The following is a 17435-nucleotide window of genomic DNA, read 5'->3' as shown; positions in this document are numbered from 1 at the left end:
TCGGGTTAAGTACTTAATTCGCTCCGGAGGTCCGTTCTTAACCTGAAACTGTTCTTAATCTGAAGCACCACTTTAGCTAATGGGACCTCCTGCTGCCGCTGCGCCGCTAGAGCACGATTTCTGTTCTCATCCTGAAACAAAGTTCTTAACCCGAGGTACTATTTCTGGGTTAACGGAGTCTGTAATCTGAAGCGTCTGTAACCTGAGGTACCACTGTATATCAAAAGGTGCAAAAGGCCTAGATTACTGCAATGTACTCTACATGGGGCTTCCCTCATGCTTGACCCAGAAGCTGCAGTCAGTGCAGAATGCTGCAGCATGAAACATGAAAGTTTGTTTGGGACAGTGTAGCAGATAAACTATTGCTATATATTGGGGGGGGGAACCATTTTGCGAGCGTCCAATTGACATGCAACCGCTGACACATGGTTTGTTTTGGACCTGGAAGAGGGAGGGATGGGGGTATAATGGGCAGGGGGTGGTTTATGGGTACCATGACCCGGAACACAACCCCTGCACAAACAGGGAGTTGCTGGTTAATTGAGATGCAGAGCAAAAGAAAATATTAAGAAAGGATTCGGGGGAGGGGGGAATACCCAAGGTGTCCATGAAGTCATGTGAAGGGATTTGCTCATACTAATGAATGAATTTATGACCTTGTTCTTCCTCTGTTCCTGGAATGTTATTGTTTGCTGTGCCTGATGAAGTTGTTGCTTATAAAAAGCCGACCTGCCCTTATAGGCCTTTGGAATTCATTCCCCAACACCTGCTGCTTTAGCCAAATAAAGCTGTCTTAAACATAACAGGTGTGACTAATGGAATGAAAATCCGCAACAAGAACTTTATTATGTTATCGGGATGCTGTTTGGGATGTATTGCCTAAACTCCCCTCTTCGGGATTAGGGTGCAATATTTTATTTTACGTGTATATGATGTTATATGTTGTAAGAAGCTAACATATATGTGTGTGTGTATTAAATGCAATAAACAAACACAGCGGGCCCGCAACTCATGCATAATCTTCTTGCGTGATCACAACCTTAGGCACATGGCCGAAAAATAAATTAATTAATGGGCAGCAGGGGAAACCCACCACAGAGAGAGCTTTTTAAACCCTCCGCCTTGCTTACGAGGCTTTGAGGAGGAGGTGGGAGACTCCCAGAGGCCAGTAAGCAAGGCAGAGGGCAAGGCCCACTCTGGACAGGTAGGGGTGATTGTGTACGGGGGGGGGCGCGTTCTGGGGGTTCCAATGGTTTTGCCTTTGTGTGTGGACCTCTGGAAACCAACCCTTGCGTAAGTGGCGGGTCCACTGTAAAGCAGAAGCACAAAGATCTCTCAGTTGGTGGCGTCTGCCAGAGGATCTGGAAACAGACAAATTACCAAAAGTCAACAGTTTAAAACGTGGACGGGGGGGACCTCGGGAACCTTACCGAAGATGGTCAGCTTCTTGTCTGCCTGCAGGGCCTCCTCTCGGGTGAAGGGGAAGTCGAACCACCGTGGCCGGCTCAGGTTCAGCTGCATGGTGCGGCCAAAGATCTCCAGGTAGGAAGGGGCTCGCTCGATGGCCTGAGTCCCGATCTGGACCCTCATGCCGGTCATCACCATGGTGCTGTTGTTGTTGGTCACTTCGATGGTGAAGCCGCCAGGCTGCGGGAGAGGGGAAGGCACCGTTAATGAAGGTGGAGGAGGAATAGGTAGTGCAAAAGGCCTAGATTACTGCAATGTATTTTACGTGGGGCTTCCCTCATGCTTGATCCAGAAGCTGCAGTCAGTGCAGAATGCTGCAGCGTGACCACCGACAGGAGTGAAACCTTGTCAGCATAGAACAGGGGTCAGCAAACTTTTTCAGCAGGGGGCCGGTCCACTGCCCCTCAAACCTTGTGGGGGGCCGGGCTATATTTTGAAGGGGGGAAATGAACGAATTCCTATGCCCCACAAATAACACAGAGATGCATTTTAAATAAAAGGACACATTCTGCTCATGTAAAAACATGCTGATTCTCAGACCGTCCGCAGGCCGGATTTAGAAGGTGATTGGGTCGGATCCGGCCCCCGAGCCTTAGTTTGCCTACCCATGGCATAAGCGGTTCTCAACCTGTTGGTCCTCAGATGTTGTTGGACTACAACTCCCATCATCCCTGAGCTCTGGCCTTGCTAGCTAGGAGTGATGGGAGTTGTAGTTCAACAACATCTGGGGACCCACAGGTTGAGAAAGGCTGGCATAGAACATCTTGTGCTCAGAGGTCTGCACTGCTTGCTGATTTGCTGCCAGACCAAGCCCTTAACAACTTGGGACCAGTTTACCTACGAGATTGCATTACTTCACATGTGCTCACTCGAACGCTTCGATCGGCAGCACTGGCACTGCTCCACATGTCACATAACAACTGTCCCAAATTCGTAAGAACTCAATTTTTGAGCATGGTAGCACCTACAATTTGGAAATCTCTGCCTATTGACACCTGGCAGGCACATTTGCTGTACTCTTCCCAGCATCTCCCAAAAACATTTTTATTTTATTTTTTAATATATTTATTAGGTTTTTTCAAAAGGAATAACACATAACTACCACAAAAATGAAAAGAAATAAAACATAATCAAAAATACATATAAAACAAATCAAATCATTAAAGTACAAAAAAAAGATTCCACCCAACAAAATACAAAACATAAAAAGTCCAACTTTTAAAATCATACTTAATTAGCTTCCTTTCTTGACTTCCTCACGCCTCCCTTTTTTGTGTTCCTCTTTACCTAATCAGATACAGCAAATCCTTACCCTCTTTCAGATCTCATTTCTAATTGTTAAGTTCATTCTATTATGTCACCAATCTTTCCTCCTTATACTTAAACACCTTTAAAATGTTATTTGCTTTCGACAAAATATAACTTTAGTCTTTCACCCTTTTCTATTATATTTTTGCATACTTTTTTAAACTATGTCACTAATGCCATATTATTTCCATATCCAACATTATTTTAACATTCATAAACTTTGCAGTGTTTCTGCAGGTAGTCTTTGAACTTCTTCCAATCCTCTTCCATTAATTCTTCTCCCAGGTCTCGGATTCTGCCAGTCATTTCTGCCAACTCCATATAGTCTATCACTTGCATCTGCCATTCTTCCAAGGTGGGCAAAATCTTCCAAAAACATTTTTATTTGCAAAGTCGATAGAAGTTTTTACCTGCTTTTGGTATTTTAACTTTTTGAATGCCTTAAATTATTGTGCTTTCTATTTCTTATTGCTAAAGCACTTTGAGATTGATTTATTTTACAAACAAGGGGTGAATAAATTATATGAAATAAGTAGATAAATGGGCCAGAGATGACCCCCAGTACCACCCCGGTCCTCGCAAGGATGCTCACCTTGGTGTTGGCCACATACATGCCGGTGGAGTTGAGCCGATGCTTGATCTGCTGGGCATTGTAGACCTGCAGGAGGTCATTACCACCAAACTCCACGTCCGTCAGCTGCTGGTTGTGCTCGAAGAAGTCGATGGGGAAATTCACCTGGGTGGAGGTGCGGGTTGCTGGAGGAAGAAGGGGGGGGGGAGGAGAGAGATAAAAAACACTGAAAGTTAAAATCAGGGAGAACTCTTCATTTATAAAGTAATCTCTAAACTCACAATAAGCAATCCACCAGCTCTACAAAACTGCATCACAGAATCAAGCTTAAAGCACTAAATCATATAAAATCAAAAAGAGCAGAGTTCAAACTTTCGGGCGCCTGTTGTGAGACTCTGCAAGTTTACAGGGGTTTGAGTTGTGGAGTGAATCACTAGACTGACACTGTGTATAATCTGACACTGCTGCTTAGTATGTATCCATTATGTTTATTATGTATTACTGCTTATCGCTTGTTCTTATGAGTAGTATTTATATAACCGCTTCAATGTTTGTGGTGTATTATGTTATGTGTGTGTGTTTGTGTGTAGTTTGTTATGTTCTATACTGTATTTAAACCGTCTTATGGTTTATTGACAAAAGGCGAAATATGCATTTTAAAATATATACTGGGCCCGCAACTTTCACTCACTTTACATACATGATCGAAACATGACATGGGGGAGGGGAGCAGGGAGAGGAAATAAATGAAGAGCAAGGAAAACCAGTCATTCCCCACTCTCCATTTATTTTCATCTCGCCCACACACCCAGTGGGTTTTCTCTGCGAATATCATGAGAAGGACCCTCCTGCAACCTACCCAGAGTCCAGTTTAGGCGGTACCCAAATTTTGCGCCATTTTGGGCTCAGACCCTTGGAACTGAACCCTCGCTTAAGTAGCAGGCCAATTGTATACAGAGAGGATGGACAGACAGATATTAAAAACCATCAGAAGAAACATCTTTGCTGCCCACCTAATAAAATAAAATCAATCAAGCAGGATGCATATTTCGAACAAAAGAGAAAGTTCCGGAAGGCCTGCAAACACCATCCTGGTAGTCAAGATAACCCCAAAAATAATTGCACCAAGGGAGAGATGAGGAACATCTGTGGCCCTCCAGATGTCGATGGACTTCCCAACCCCCATCATACTTAACCACCAGCTATAGCTGGCCGTGTTGGAAGTAAAGCAACAATGCTTGCAACAAGTCGCTTGAATCTGTATGATGCTCTCTCCTCTCTCGTCCCGCCTGAGATACCTTCCTCAGAGCACCAGCGAAAAGTCCATGTTGTGCAGTGTCAGAACAGGAGACCAGACTTCAAACTACCTGAAGCCCACTGGATGGCTTAGGAGAGTCACTGTCTCTTAGCTGAACCTACCTCACAGGGCTGTTCTGAGGACAAAATGAGTGTGTGTGTGCAAAATTATGTACACCACCTCGAGCTCCTTGGAGGAAAAGCAGGACATAAATCAAATAAATAAATAAATAAATGCCCTCAGGGAACCTTCCAGCTGTACATGTCTATGACTCTACACCCTTTATTGCAAGCTCAGAACCTTGGGCCTCATCTCAAATTCCAGTCAAATAAAACTACACATGTAACAGCATTTCTCCAACATTCATCCCTAATCTCTCCCTCCTCCTCAATCTTCTATGCTATATTTAATTTTAGATTGCAGGCCCCTTTAAAGGTAGGGGGAAGTCTCGATTAAATTTGCTTTTATTTCTTTGAGTATTCTCAAACCACACTTTCATATAAAAATACCGCAATGCGGTATTACCACCCAGAAACACAAAACTGCTAGACAAACAATGAGATGCAGAAACACATCCATAAAGGCTGCTTGTGCAAAGGCTCTCGGGTTCAAAACGGTCCGTTTGAATAATACAGTTTCCTGAAGAATATTAGGCTTATGAAATCCATGGGTATCAATGGCAGTGAAAACAAAAACAACAACCCCATAATCATAGTAAGGAACAATAGTGATTATAACAGAAGTAGTAGTAATGATGAATAAAAATCAGATTATTCGGATAAGTAAGCCAAACAACACAATGCAGAGAGTGTATGCACCACTTCACGGTCCCTAGCCAATCTGACCTTGCAGCGACTTACTGATGGCCGCCGCTTTGCGCTTGCGGACGGGCTTCATGATGCTGATGACGCTACTCGGCTGGAGGGAGGGTTGGAGCCAATAGGATGTGTTCTCCACGTTGGCCATGTAGATCCGCAGGCTGCCATCCTCGCACAGGAGGATCATGGTGGTCCGCTGCTGCTCGTTGCAGGCCGTGTGCCGTATGGCCACCATGTCTTGGATCTGGAAGGCCAAAGATACACAAAAGGTAGGCAGCTCCTTACATTTCCAACGGTGAGCATAAGCCAGTATAGCAACGTGCAGAAAAGCAAGGCGGCATTGTGACACAAGGTAACTAGGGGCAGTAAAGGCAAGCGATGGTCAGAACTGTGACAGAAGTAGCTAGAGACAGTAAAGGTAATTGACGGTCTAGTTCAGGGATGCGGAATCCCTGGGATGGGGAATCTGTGTGGCTTTCCAGATGTCATTGGGACTCCAACCCCCATCAGTCCCAGGCATCATGGTCAGTGGTGAGGGATGAAAGGGAGTCATAGCCCAGCAACTTCTGGGGGGCAGCACATTGACTGCACCTTCACTAGGGCCACTGAACACATTGAGATGCCTTTGGAAAAGGGGCAAGGGAAATGATCAGTCAAAGTGGCACCGTTCCGCAGATCTTCATATGGATTTAAACTACTTAATGAAATATGGAACTCAGTAAGTTGAAAACAGACATGGGGGGGTGAGGAGGTAAGAAGACAGCTAGATCTGCTTCTCTGTCCACCACCCATTGCAAGAAATTGAGAAATATAAACCAACTGAACGTATAAATATTACAAAAACAACGTCAAATACAATGTGATGGAGCCAATCCAGAAAATCATGATTCACAGAATCACCAGCAAGCTGGCAAGTTATTCTTTGGCAAATAAAATCCTATGCTAACACACAGTATTTGGAATACGGTGCTACTCTGCAAGCCGATTTAATGTTACATTTTTACGTTATCAGGCTGTATAATTTTCCATTCATTGTAATTCTACTTGGTTTACTGGGTGCTCTTGTTTTTTTCTTCCTCCCTGACTTGAGAGAACCCCCTCCCCTTTGGCTTTCCCTGTCACCTATGGAAACTGCCCAAAGGGAGAAGGAATCTGAAGACAAAAAAGCAAACAAACTGACCTTTGCTTTAGCCGGTAAGGTTTTAATTTCCTGGATCAAGAAAGTGTCTGGCTTCACCATCACCACCAGAGGGACGCCGGTCGTCTGCTGCACACAGCATACCAGGCCAGGGTGGTTCATCACCTCTGACCACTGGCAGAGCGCTGGGGAGGTCTTGCTGCCCCCGTTGGAGCTGCAAGGGTAGGTAAAGTCAGTCCAGCATCACAAGCAGAGGCAACCGTGGACTGGTGACTCACTCCTCAGTATACAGTGGTACCTCTGGATGCGAATGGGATCCGTTCCGGAGCCCCATTCGCATCCTGAGTAGAATGTAACATGCGACTGCACGTGCATGGGTTGTGTTTCGCCGCTTCCGCACATGCGCATGATGTCATTTTGAGCATCTGCACATGCGCGAGCAGCGAAACCTGGAAGTAACGCGCTCCATTACTTCCGGGTCGCCGCGGAGCATAACCTGAATGCTCAACCTGAAGCATATTTAACCCAAATATTAAATTAAATATTAAATGCTCAACCTGAAGCATATTTAACCCAAGGTATAACTGTATTAGGGAATGTTCCCTGCCTGAAACTAGGGAGAGCCGCTGCCAGTCAGTGTAGGCCATACTGAACTTGATGGTCTGCCTCAGTATTAGGCAGCTATGGTATGAGGGTCCTAGCTCAGCGGTAGAGCATCTGCCTTGCAAGCAGAAAGTCCCAGGTTGAATATCTCGCAGCATCTCCTAGTACGGCTGGGAATGTCCTATGTCTGAAACTCTAGAGAGCTGCTGCCAATCAGTGTAGACAATGAAGAGGGCATTTTCCTACGTTCCTGTGTTCTAAAGGAAGAGTTATAGCTCAGTGGAAGAATGTCTGAAGTCTCAAGTTCAAAACCACATGGACTCGCTCATCGGTATCTCTAGGAATGTTCCCCGCCTGAAACTAAGGAGAGCAGCTGCCAGGCAGTGCAGACTGTACTGAGCTAGGGGGACCAGTGGTCTGGCTCAGTAGAAAGCAATTTCTTATGCCCCGATGCTCCACAGCCTACTGTATAGAAAGGTGTTCCCAACAGCCACCTCACAAAATGCCACAGGAGCAGGACGTGGGGGAGCTGGCCTCACCTTTTGATGTTGATGGGGAAGAGGCGCATGACTTCCAGCGTGGCCCGGCTGACGGTGGCTGCAAAGGACTTGCCTTGGCAGTAGCTGAAGAACAGCATCTGCAGGACATGGGAATAGTAGACAGAAACACCGCCTCCGGCCACCTGACCGTTGCTGTCCTGCAGGGAACAGGGAGAAAGAGGCATGTCAGGACCTGAAAACCTCTGGATGCGACTCAGGACTGTGAAGGCTATCAAGAAGGCAAACTGGGAAATGCTCTCCCTGGCCCAAACGCTGCTTCGATGTGGCATTTGAGAAAGTTCAGGTGATGCCAAGCACTCCTGAGGCCAAACTGCTTGTGGGAGGAAAGGATGTCAAGGGTGATGCAGTGGCAAAACCAAGGGTCACCAAGGGAGTACCCGCAAGCACCAGCAGCACCCGTGAAAAGTCTCCGGGTTGCAGCCAATCCAATGGGACAGATGTATATTCCTGCATTGCAGGGAGTTGGACTAGTCCAGTGGTTCTCAACCTGTGGGTCCCCAGATGTTGTTGAACTACAACTCCCATCACCGCTAGCTAGCATCGCCAGAGCTCAGGGGTGATGGGAGTTGTAGTCCAACAACATCTGGGGACCCACAGGTTGAGAACCGCTGGACTAGATGATCCTCAGGGTTCCCTCCAACTCTACAATTCTCTGATTCTATGAACGTGAGTCCCACTCAAGAGGAGATCCACTGAAATGAAGAGGCATGAAAACTTAGGAGACTGCTGGATCAGGCCAGTGGCCCATCTAGCCTGGCATCCTGTTCTCACATTGGCCACCCAGATGCCCCAACCCATAAGCAGAACCCGACCACAAAAGCACTTGCCCCTCCTGCAGTTTTTAGCGACTGGGTCAAGTAATTTAAGTGGGTCTACTCTGTGTAGGGCTGGGTTGGGGACAACGCAGAAAAATATCCTCTCAGGAATGCACAATAACCTGTTGATCTACCTGCTCAATTTCCATTTGCGCTTGCTATACTGAACATACCCTCTTAAACACACGGCCACATTTTGCTGGATGCCAGGAGACATGTTCCAGAAGGGGAAGAGACTGAAACAGGATCAGGGCATGTTAGCTTAACTGGAAAAACTGGTGGAAAGTATTGTTAAGGATAAAATAACCAAGTATGCAGAAGAACAAGCCTTGCTGAAGCAGAGCCCTGACTCACAAACCTATTAAGAGTTCTTTGAGACTGTTAACAAGCTGTAGAGATGGTATACTTGGACCTTCAAAAAGAAGTGCCTCACCAAAGACTGAGTAAACTTAGCAGTCAAGGAATAAGAGGAGAGGTCTTCTTGCGGATCAGGAACTGGTTAAGTAGCAGGAAGCAAAAAATACGAAGAAATGGACAGTTCTCCAAATGGGGAGATGTAGAGAGTGGGGCCCCGCAAAGACTGGTACTGGGACCTGTGCTTTTTAACTTGCTCATAGTTAGGGGTGAGCAGTGATGTCCCAGAAGGGGAAGAGCCAAACAGAGAGGGGGTCTTGTTTAAGGCTGTCATGTCGTATTGTGAAACCTTCATCGATCCAGCAGTGCTGTGTTACCTTCAGGTCATCGTGTGAGATTTCTAGGACATTGGTGACATAGAAAGGGCCATGCTGGGCACTGCTGGCTTCCTCCATGAGCTGGGTGTAGATGTAGCCGGCAGATGACATGATGACCACAATGTTCTTGCCCTCTTCGTTGAACAGGAAAGTAATGTCCCTGATCTTGGAGCTGGGCAGCAGGAAGTAGAAAGTCGGGCTCAAGGCATCCACCGAGAGGTCATAAATCTGTTGGAACAGAAGGGACAGTTAGTAGTTTGGGGCCAACAAAAAGGGCTACAGTCAGAAGCTAGATGAATGCTGATGGACTAAAAGCCAATTGCTGGGAATCTCAAATGGTGAGAGCGCTGCAAATGCTCAGGTCTAACTTCTTGGGGCATCTGGTTGGCCACTACAAGAACAGGCTCCAGCTGAGTCAAAATGCTGTGGCTAGACTGTCGATGGGGACCGATTGTCACCAGGACATAACTCCATTGCTCCAAAGTCAGCAGCATCTGCCCACATGCTATGGGACCAGGTTAAAAAAAATCACATTAATTTACAATGCTCTTAGCAGCTTGGGTCCAGGATACCCAGCTGAGGAGCAGCACAACGGCAACCTTCTCTAGATCAGACCCTAAAAGGTCCCATCCTTTGCCCCCAACCTGTTTCCCAACTTCACTGCACCTTCACAAAATCCGCAGTGACGATGGCGAGCTCCGTCTGCGAGCCTGGCAGCCACACAGCTTTGATGATGAAGTTGCCCGTGGCCAGCTGAGGATGAAGGACCAGGTGGTCAGAGACAGATCCAGAGCTGCTGAAGGTGAGCACATGGCAGTCCTGTCGAGAGAGAGAAATTGAAATAAACCGATTACCGTACTTTTCGCACTATAGGACGCACCGGTCCATAGGATGCACCTAGATTTGGGGGGGGGAATAAAGGGGGGGGAAATTATTCCCCCCCCCCAGGCGCGGGGCTGGGGCGGGGGAAGCCCGAGCTTCCCCCTCCCCCAGAACGGGACCAAGAGCCATGCCAAAGCTGCGCGCAGCTTTGGCATCGCTCTGGGAGCTTGCGGGGCTGGGGGAGGAGGAAGCCCTCCGCCAGCCTCCAAACCATGTCGGGAGACAGCGGGATGGCGCGCTGCACCTCTCCCGCTGTCCCCCGAGTTTGCGGGGCTGGCGACGGGGAGGAGCAGGCTTCTCCCCCCGCCAGCCTTCTAACCAAGTCGGGGGACAGCGGGATGGCGGTGTTCCGCCTCCCCGCTGTCCCCCGAGCTTGTGGGGCTGGCGGTGGGGCTCTCCTGAAGCCTGGAGAGCGAGAGGGGTCGGTGCGCACCGACCCCTCTCGCTCTCCAGGCTTCAGCGAAAGCCTGCATTCGCACCATAGGACGCACACACATTTCCCCTTCATTTTTGGAGGGGGAAAAGTGCGTCCTATAGTGTGAAAAATACGGTAAATGCTGGAGAGAATGCATAAGTTGTTAATATACCATTTTTTTTGCTCTATAAGACTCACTTTTTCCCTCGTAAAAAGTAAGGGGAAATGTGTGTGCGTCTTATGGAGCGAATGCAGGCTGCACAGCTATCCCAGAAGCCAGAACAGCAAGAGGGATTGCTGTTTTCACTGCGCAGCAATCCCTCTTGCTGCTCTGGCTTCTGAGATTCAGAATATTTTTTTTCTTGTTTTCCTCCTCCAAAAACTAGGTGCGTCTTGTGATCTGGTGCATCTTATAGAGCAAAAAATACAGTACATAAACTGGAAAATGATTGATGGGTTGCATTTATATCCCACTTTTTCTATAAAGAGCTCAAGGTGGCACACATGGTTGTTGTTCTTCTCCTCAATTAATTCCCACAACAACCCTGTGAGGTAGGTTAGGCTGAGAAGTGAACTTCATGGCCAAGTGGGGATTTGAACCCAGGTCTCCCCCCGGTTCAAATCCCCCCTGGTTCTAACCACCACTAGGCATGAAGCATCTCTTCCAAGCTGTCCTATGTTTACACTATTTTACTATGTCAAGGTAGCTTTTTTGTTTTGTTTTTTTAACTGGAGAGAGAAAATATTTTATCCCACTGCAATAAACGGACCCAATGTAGTCATGCCAAGAGAGGCAGCGGTGCTGTGACCCCAGAGGCTGCTGCCATGCTTTTTACCTTCAGCCCACACACAGCCAGGTAGTCTTCCTTGCAAGGGTTCCCCGTCAGGCTCAGCACAGTGAAGGGAACCGGGGCGGATGCCAGGCGAGTCAGGGTCAGTTTCCGTTTGCTGGAGTCGGCTTGCTTCAGCAATGCCGAGAGTTGCAAGACCGTGATCTGCATTTAAGAGCAAAATACAAACATGAGGCGTTGCAGAGAGAGTGTGTGGTGCTTCGGCACTTGAATAGGAACCGAATTGCCAGCTTCATCTCTACGGTACCATTATGGTCATGAAAGTTTCCCAGACCCCATTACAAGACTATGTAAATGCACAGAGCTTTGTAAGGCAACAATGAAAACAGTCAAAATATAGCTAAGCTAAACAGTTGCGTTAAAGGGAAGAAGTATGTGTTTGTGAGACACTACTGATAAATGGGAGCCTGGTAACTCAATACAAAAAGAGACAAGTGAGAATTTCAAGACAAGAAACTGACTTTGTGCATTTACAGACCAGATAGTTCTTTATTTCTGTAGAAGGATGAACTGCTAAGTAATGATATATGGCACCAACAAACTATTTTATTATGCATATATATAATCAAACGTATGAATATTAATACTCTAACGTATTTTGAACTTAATAGTTATTTATTTATTGCATTTATATCTCACCTTTTCTCCAGGAACTCAAAGTGGCGTACCTGGTTCTCCACCTCCTCATTCAATTCCCACAACCATGCGAGGTAGTTTAGGCTAAGAGACCTACTGGCCCAAGGTCACCCAGCAAGCCTCAGCTTACTGGGGATTTGAACCCTGATCTCCCAGGTCCTAGACCAGGGGTCGGCAACCTAAGGCCCGTGGGCCGGACGCGGCCCAATCCGGCCTGCAGACGGTCTGGGAATCAGTGTGTTTTTACTTGAGTAGAATGTGTCCTTTTATTTTAAATGCATCTCTGGGTTATTTGTGGGGCCTGCCTGGTGTTTTTACATGAGTAGAATGTGTCCTTTTATTTAAAGTGCATCTCTGGGTTATTTGTGGGGCGTAGGAATTCGTTCATTTTTTCCCTTCAAAGTATAGTCTGGCCCCTCGCGAGGTCTGAGGGACGGTGGACCAAAAAGGCTGCTGACCCCTGTCCTAGACCAACACTTTTAAACACCACACCATATGCTGGCTCTCAAAGACTAGTCCTTCTCACAGAAGGCCCACTGAAGTTGATGGAGAGGACTAATTTTGTTTTCCTCATTTCAGCGGGTCTACTCTGGGTAGGACGAGCGTCATTCGTAGTGTAATATGCATATGTGGAAGATGAAATAAAACGTATTGATTTTAAAAATGCACACACACACTGCAGGTGGCTGCCCCAAATGTAGATGCTTCCCTGCTCCGTCTAGACTCACCTTGCCCTTCTCATGGCTGACGGCCAGATGCTGGCGGCGCCCATGAGGCGAGGAAAGCACACACATGGCCACTCGCCGCAGTACATGGGCGCTGATCAGCTGCCGGATGGTCTGGCCCTGGTCCCCGCTGTAGTTCATGCGGACGTTCTCAAAGGCACCTTCTTGGGAGCCGAGAGTTGGCACCTGGGGAAGTGGGGAGAACACAGAAGAGGCCAAGCCAGTGAGCGGCGCCATGCCAGAGGAAGGAAGAGTCTCTGTTCATGCTTAATACTGGGCAGAAGTCATAACGATGAACTCTGCTTCCTCCTGGCTATGGCAGAAGTGCGTCTGGAGCCCTGCCAAGGCTGAAGTCAAAGCCTTTCAGAGGAGGAGGAGGAGGAGGAGGAGGAGGAGGAGGAGGAGGAGGAGGAGGAGAAGAAGAAGAGTTTGGATTCGATATCCCTCTTTATCATTACCCAAAGGAGTCTCAAAGCGGCTAACATTCTCCTTTCCCTTCCTCCCCCACAACAAACACTCTGTGAGGTGAGTGGGGCTGAGAGATTTCAGAGAAGTGTGACTGGCCCAAGCTGCATGTGGAGGAGCGGGGAAGCGAACCCGGTTCCCCAGATTACGAGACTACCGCTCTTAACCACTACACCACACTGAGGGGGCCCTTAAGCAGCGAGGTGTAAAGTGGATAGCAAAAAGTTTCTTCTCCCACTCTCAGAACACTAGAATTTGTGAACAGCCCATGAGGCTGAACTCTGGGAGATGAGGGACACATAAAAAACAGGACTTATTCACGAGGCACAGAGTTAAAACTGTGGAACTCACTGACACAGGAAGCAGAGATGGCCACCAACCTGGGAGGCTCTGAAAGAGGACTGGACAAATTCATGGAGAAGAGGGGTACCGATGGCAACTAGCCATGATGACTATTTTCTGCCTCCACAGCAGGAGGCAGCAATGCTTTCAAATACCAGCTGCTGGAAACCTCAAAAGGGGAAAGTGCTCTTGTGATCAGCTTTTACATTCTTAGGTAAAGCATGAAAGTAAAAAGTAAATGCCACCTCCTGTGTTCAAAGACCTGCTACTATTTCTGCAGCAGGGCTCCTGCTGATTGGAGCCAACTGGAGTGAAAGGAGGTGAGATGGCCACTGGGGATGGGCTCCTGGGGTCCCTCTGGAGAAGGGAAGACTACTGAGGAGCCGCTGCCCTGTGTGCTTCAAAGGAAACCACAAGGTTCTTACCATCAACTGATCAGTCATTTCCACCGTCTTGTCCAAGGTGTGGAGCTCGCTGAGGGCCTGCTGGGCTCGGCTGCTGCTGCCCATGGCAGAGGCCTGCTGGAAGTTGACCTGGATGGCTTCCATGAGGAAGTTCAGCATGTCCAGCACCAGAGGAGCAAAGGAGAAGTTGGCCTGCAGCAAGATTGGTGAGGGGTGGGGAGAGAAAGGGAAACAGCCTTAGTAGCCTCCTTGCCTCTCTAGGACTCTGGCAGCAAATCAAGTGAGCAATAGGGAAGGGATATGGTTCAATGGGGGACGCGGGTGGCGCTGTGGGTTATACCACAGAGCCTAGGACTTGCCGATCAGAAGGTCGGTGGTTTGAATCCCCACGAAGGGGTGAGCTCCTGTTGCTCGGTCCCTGCTCCTGCCAACCTAACAGTTCGAAAGCACGTCAAAGTGCAAGTAGGTAAATAGGTACCGCTCCAGCGGGAAGGTAAACGGCGTTTCCGTGCGCTGCTCTGGTTCGCCATGCTGGCCACATGACCCGGAAGCTGTACGTCGGCTCCCTCAGCCAATAAAGTGAGATGAGAGCCACAACCCCAGAGTCAGCCACGACTGGACCTAATGATCAGGAGTCCCTTTACCTTTATGGTTCAATGGTAAGAATATCTGCCTTGCATGTTGAAGGTCCCAGGTTAAATCCCCAACCCTAACCAGGAAAGACTCCTGGCTGAAACCTTGGAGAGCCACTGCCAGCGAGCTAGATGGACTAAGGGTCCGGCTCAATATCAGACAGCTTTCGATTTAACTCAGAACTTCATTCTGAACCATGAGGACTAGACTCTTACTTTATTTAGGGGAAGCTCAGTGGCAGAGCGCCTGCTTTGCATGCAGAAGGCCCACGGTTCAATCCAGGAAACATCTCCAGGAAGGGGAAACACTCCCTGCCTGAAAGCCTGGAGAGCTGCTGCCAGTCAGTGTAGACAATACTGAGCTGGTTGGACCAATTGCCCTAACTCAGCCTAAGGGAGTTTCCTATGTCCCTGATTTCAAGGGGCAGGTGCCCCCCAACCTCCCCATGGCACCACCAGGCTCCTCCCTTGAAGAGAGAGGCCTTCAGCCCAGCAGGGCCGTACCTGGGACTGCAGCTGTTCCCGGCAGCCCTCCACATTCCGGCACAGGCTGCTCTTCTTGGGCTTCTCCTCGTCAGACCCTCCCCGCCCGTCGTTGATGGAGGTCTTGGATTTGTCCGTGGGGGAGGTGCTGGAGTGCCGGACGACGCTCTCAGGGACGCGGGTCTCGCTCTGGAAGGCAGACTCCTTCATGGTGGAGCTCAGGCCGCTGCTGGGCGTCCTCTTCACCAAGGCCTGCAAAATCAGGAGCAGGATTTCCGTGTGGTCAGGCTCACACACGGCACGTGGCTTCACCTCTGTGGCGTGCCACCAACAACACCCCACAGATCGCAACACCCCCGATCACCAGAGAAGCGTACCAGGCAGCTGCCGTCCTCCTTTGCCCCACAGTCGCAAAAGAAAGAGCCGTACTTGGCGTACGAGATCTCGTGGTCCTTGTGGCAAACCTTCGCACAAACGGTGCAGACCCCGACGCCGTCGACCATCTTGCAGGTGTGGCAGTGGTACCTGCAGAGCAAGCGTTTTTATTGTGGTTGTGTTTGCATGATGACTGGCTGCTGGATGACCAGCACAGCAATGGGCACTTCCCCCTACCCTGGGTCACCAGGACAGGGCTATCAGGCTGACAAATGCCACAAGACAACAGGTGACCACAGAGAGGCCCCCCCCCCAACTCAAATTTCAAAATCAAGGGTGACTCACCAGTGTTGGTTCATGAATTCTTTCTGAGTGATGGTAAACGTACAAAGTTTGTTGCAGAGTGAGTCCTCATCCTACACACATACACACACCAGAGAGGAGAGGAAAGGGACTTTTAGCTGGAAAGCTACACAAGCTCTCTTCAGATCAATGTTTACACAATGGCTTTGTATTCACAACCAGCTGAAGAGGTATCAGACCTGTGGGCAATTCACTTGGCTGAATGCTCCTTTATTTTATTTTATTTTAATTAAGAATTTCAACAGCAATTTATCAAAAATATATCATCCTCATTCCCCCCCTATTTTTCCCTCCCCCTCCCCAAACCAGAAACACCCCCTCCCACCCCCTCCAGACTTCCCTCAGCTCCTCTTTCTGGTTTTTCAGCACATGTTAATCTCTGCATGTTATAAAATTGTAAAGATTCTTAATTTATCTATCTATATGTTACCAATAAATTTGTGTATGTTTATTCAAAACCTGAATGCTCCTTTATTTTGAAAAGTTTTACTATCACATCTGTTGCTTTGGGAAGATTAAGAGCCCTTCTAATTTTAAATTCAACCAATCCAAGTTAGCCTCATGCAAAGGCAAAAAGGGAAGCCTTAAATGCAAGGGGTCTTTTACAATTTAGTGTTTTGCCTTCATAAACCTTTTCATAGAACACAGTGGTCTCGCCACTTTGCTAGACCGGTTTGCCAAGCGAGTCTCAGGCCACCTACCGAGTCTTCAGCTTGGGAGTCCTCCTCCTCCACAGCCAGCTCCTCCACCCAGTCCGAGTCCACCTCGATGGCCCGCTCCTCCCCATCGACTGAGAGGTGGCTGGGGCCCTGCCCGCCGGTCTGGCTCAGGGCATTGGTGACATCAGCCAGGTAGGAGACAATATGGCAGGTGCATTCCAGGATAGTCACGTGCTGCAAGAGGTAAGAGGAGGAGGAGGCATTCAGTCACACAGAAAGCGGCCTTTTCTACTAAATCCTGCTGCAACGTGACAGTCAGGCTGCAGCATTGATTCTGCTGAGAGACTCAAGCCTGTGGACCTCTCTGTTCTGCCCCCTGGGACTCTCCACCGAGCACGCCCTCCCCAAGTGTTTTTGCCTGGGTGGAATATGCCCCTTGTTCCAAGAAGAAGTCTTCTCTCCACTACCCCACTGTGGATGGGCTGTAGCTCAGTGGTGGAGCACCTCTTTGCAAGCAGAAGGTCCTGGCTTCAATCCACAAAGGCATCTCCACGTAGGGCTGGAAATGTCCCCTGCCTGAAACCCTGGAGAGCTGCTGCCGGTCAGTGCAGACCATACTGAACTAGGTGGACCAATAGTCTAACTCAGTATAAGGCAGCTCACTGCCATGGCAAGTATTCAGATATACCTTCCAAGTCAATTCTACTAAACTGCACAAAGCAAAGCTGGGTTTCTCTGGACTGCATCCACCTGGGTAGAATCCCAGGGTAGACTGCCAGAGACCATAATGCTGTTGGGCAAAAGTCACCATGACAGAGCGAGCACAAGATTATCTATGCAGGGAAGGATTGCCCTTGCGTTCAGGAAGGAGGCTCCATATTGCCCTGTCCTCCAT

The 17435-nt window shown here is 48.4% G+C and overlaps 1 protein-coding gene across 8 annotated transcripts in view; it reads right to left on the bottom strand.

Moving 5' to 3' along the window:
* UBR4 (ubiquitin protein ligase E3 component n-recognin 4) overlaps positions 1-17435 on the bottom strand; it is a 138550-nt gene that overhangs the window by 85852 nt on the left and 35263 nt on the right. For 4 of the 8 annotated variants that reach the window (XM_083750008.1, XM_083750009.1, XM_083750012.1 and 1 more), the window contains exons 35-48: positions 16583-16774; positions 15864-15934; positions 15521-15668; positions 15165-15395; positions 14050-14220; positions 12821-13003; positions 11442-11600; positions 9975-10127; positions 9309-9536; positions 7742-7899; positions 6642-6813; positions 5489-5705; positions 3368-3531; positions 1431-1647 (exon numbers count right to left, since the gene is read on the bottom strand). In XM_083750008.1, the coding sequence (XP_083606134.1) occupies positions 1431-1647; positions 3368-3531; positions 5489-5705; positions 6642-6813; positions 7742-7899; positions 9309-9536; positions 9975-10127; positions 11442-11600; positions 12821-13003; positions 14050-14220; positions 15165-15395; positions 15521-15668; positions 15864-15934; positions 16583-16774 (2464 nt within the window). The remainder of the gene's footprint in view (positions 1-1430; positions 1648-3367; positions 3532-5488; positions 5706-6641; positions 6814-7741; positions 7900-9308; positions 9537-9974; positions 10128-11441; positions 11601-12820; positions 13004-14049; positions 14221-15164; positions 15396-15520; positions 15669-15863; positions 15935-16582; positions 16775-17435) is intronic. The other 4 variants (XM_083750010.1, XM_083750011.1, XM_083750014.1 and 1 more) reach the window with 1 other exon arrangement.

The sequence above is a fragment of the Podarcis gaigeae genome (genome assembly GCF_964106915.1).
Source record: "Podarcis gaigeae genome assembly, chromosome: 8".
Taxonomy (NCBI): domain Eukaryota; kingdom Metazoa; phylum Chordata; class Lepidosauria; order Squamata; family Lacertidae; genus Podarcis; species Podarcis gaigeae.
Note: the sequence above shows the minus strand (reverse complement) of the source record. Positions and strands in the feature narration are given on the sequence as shown.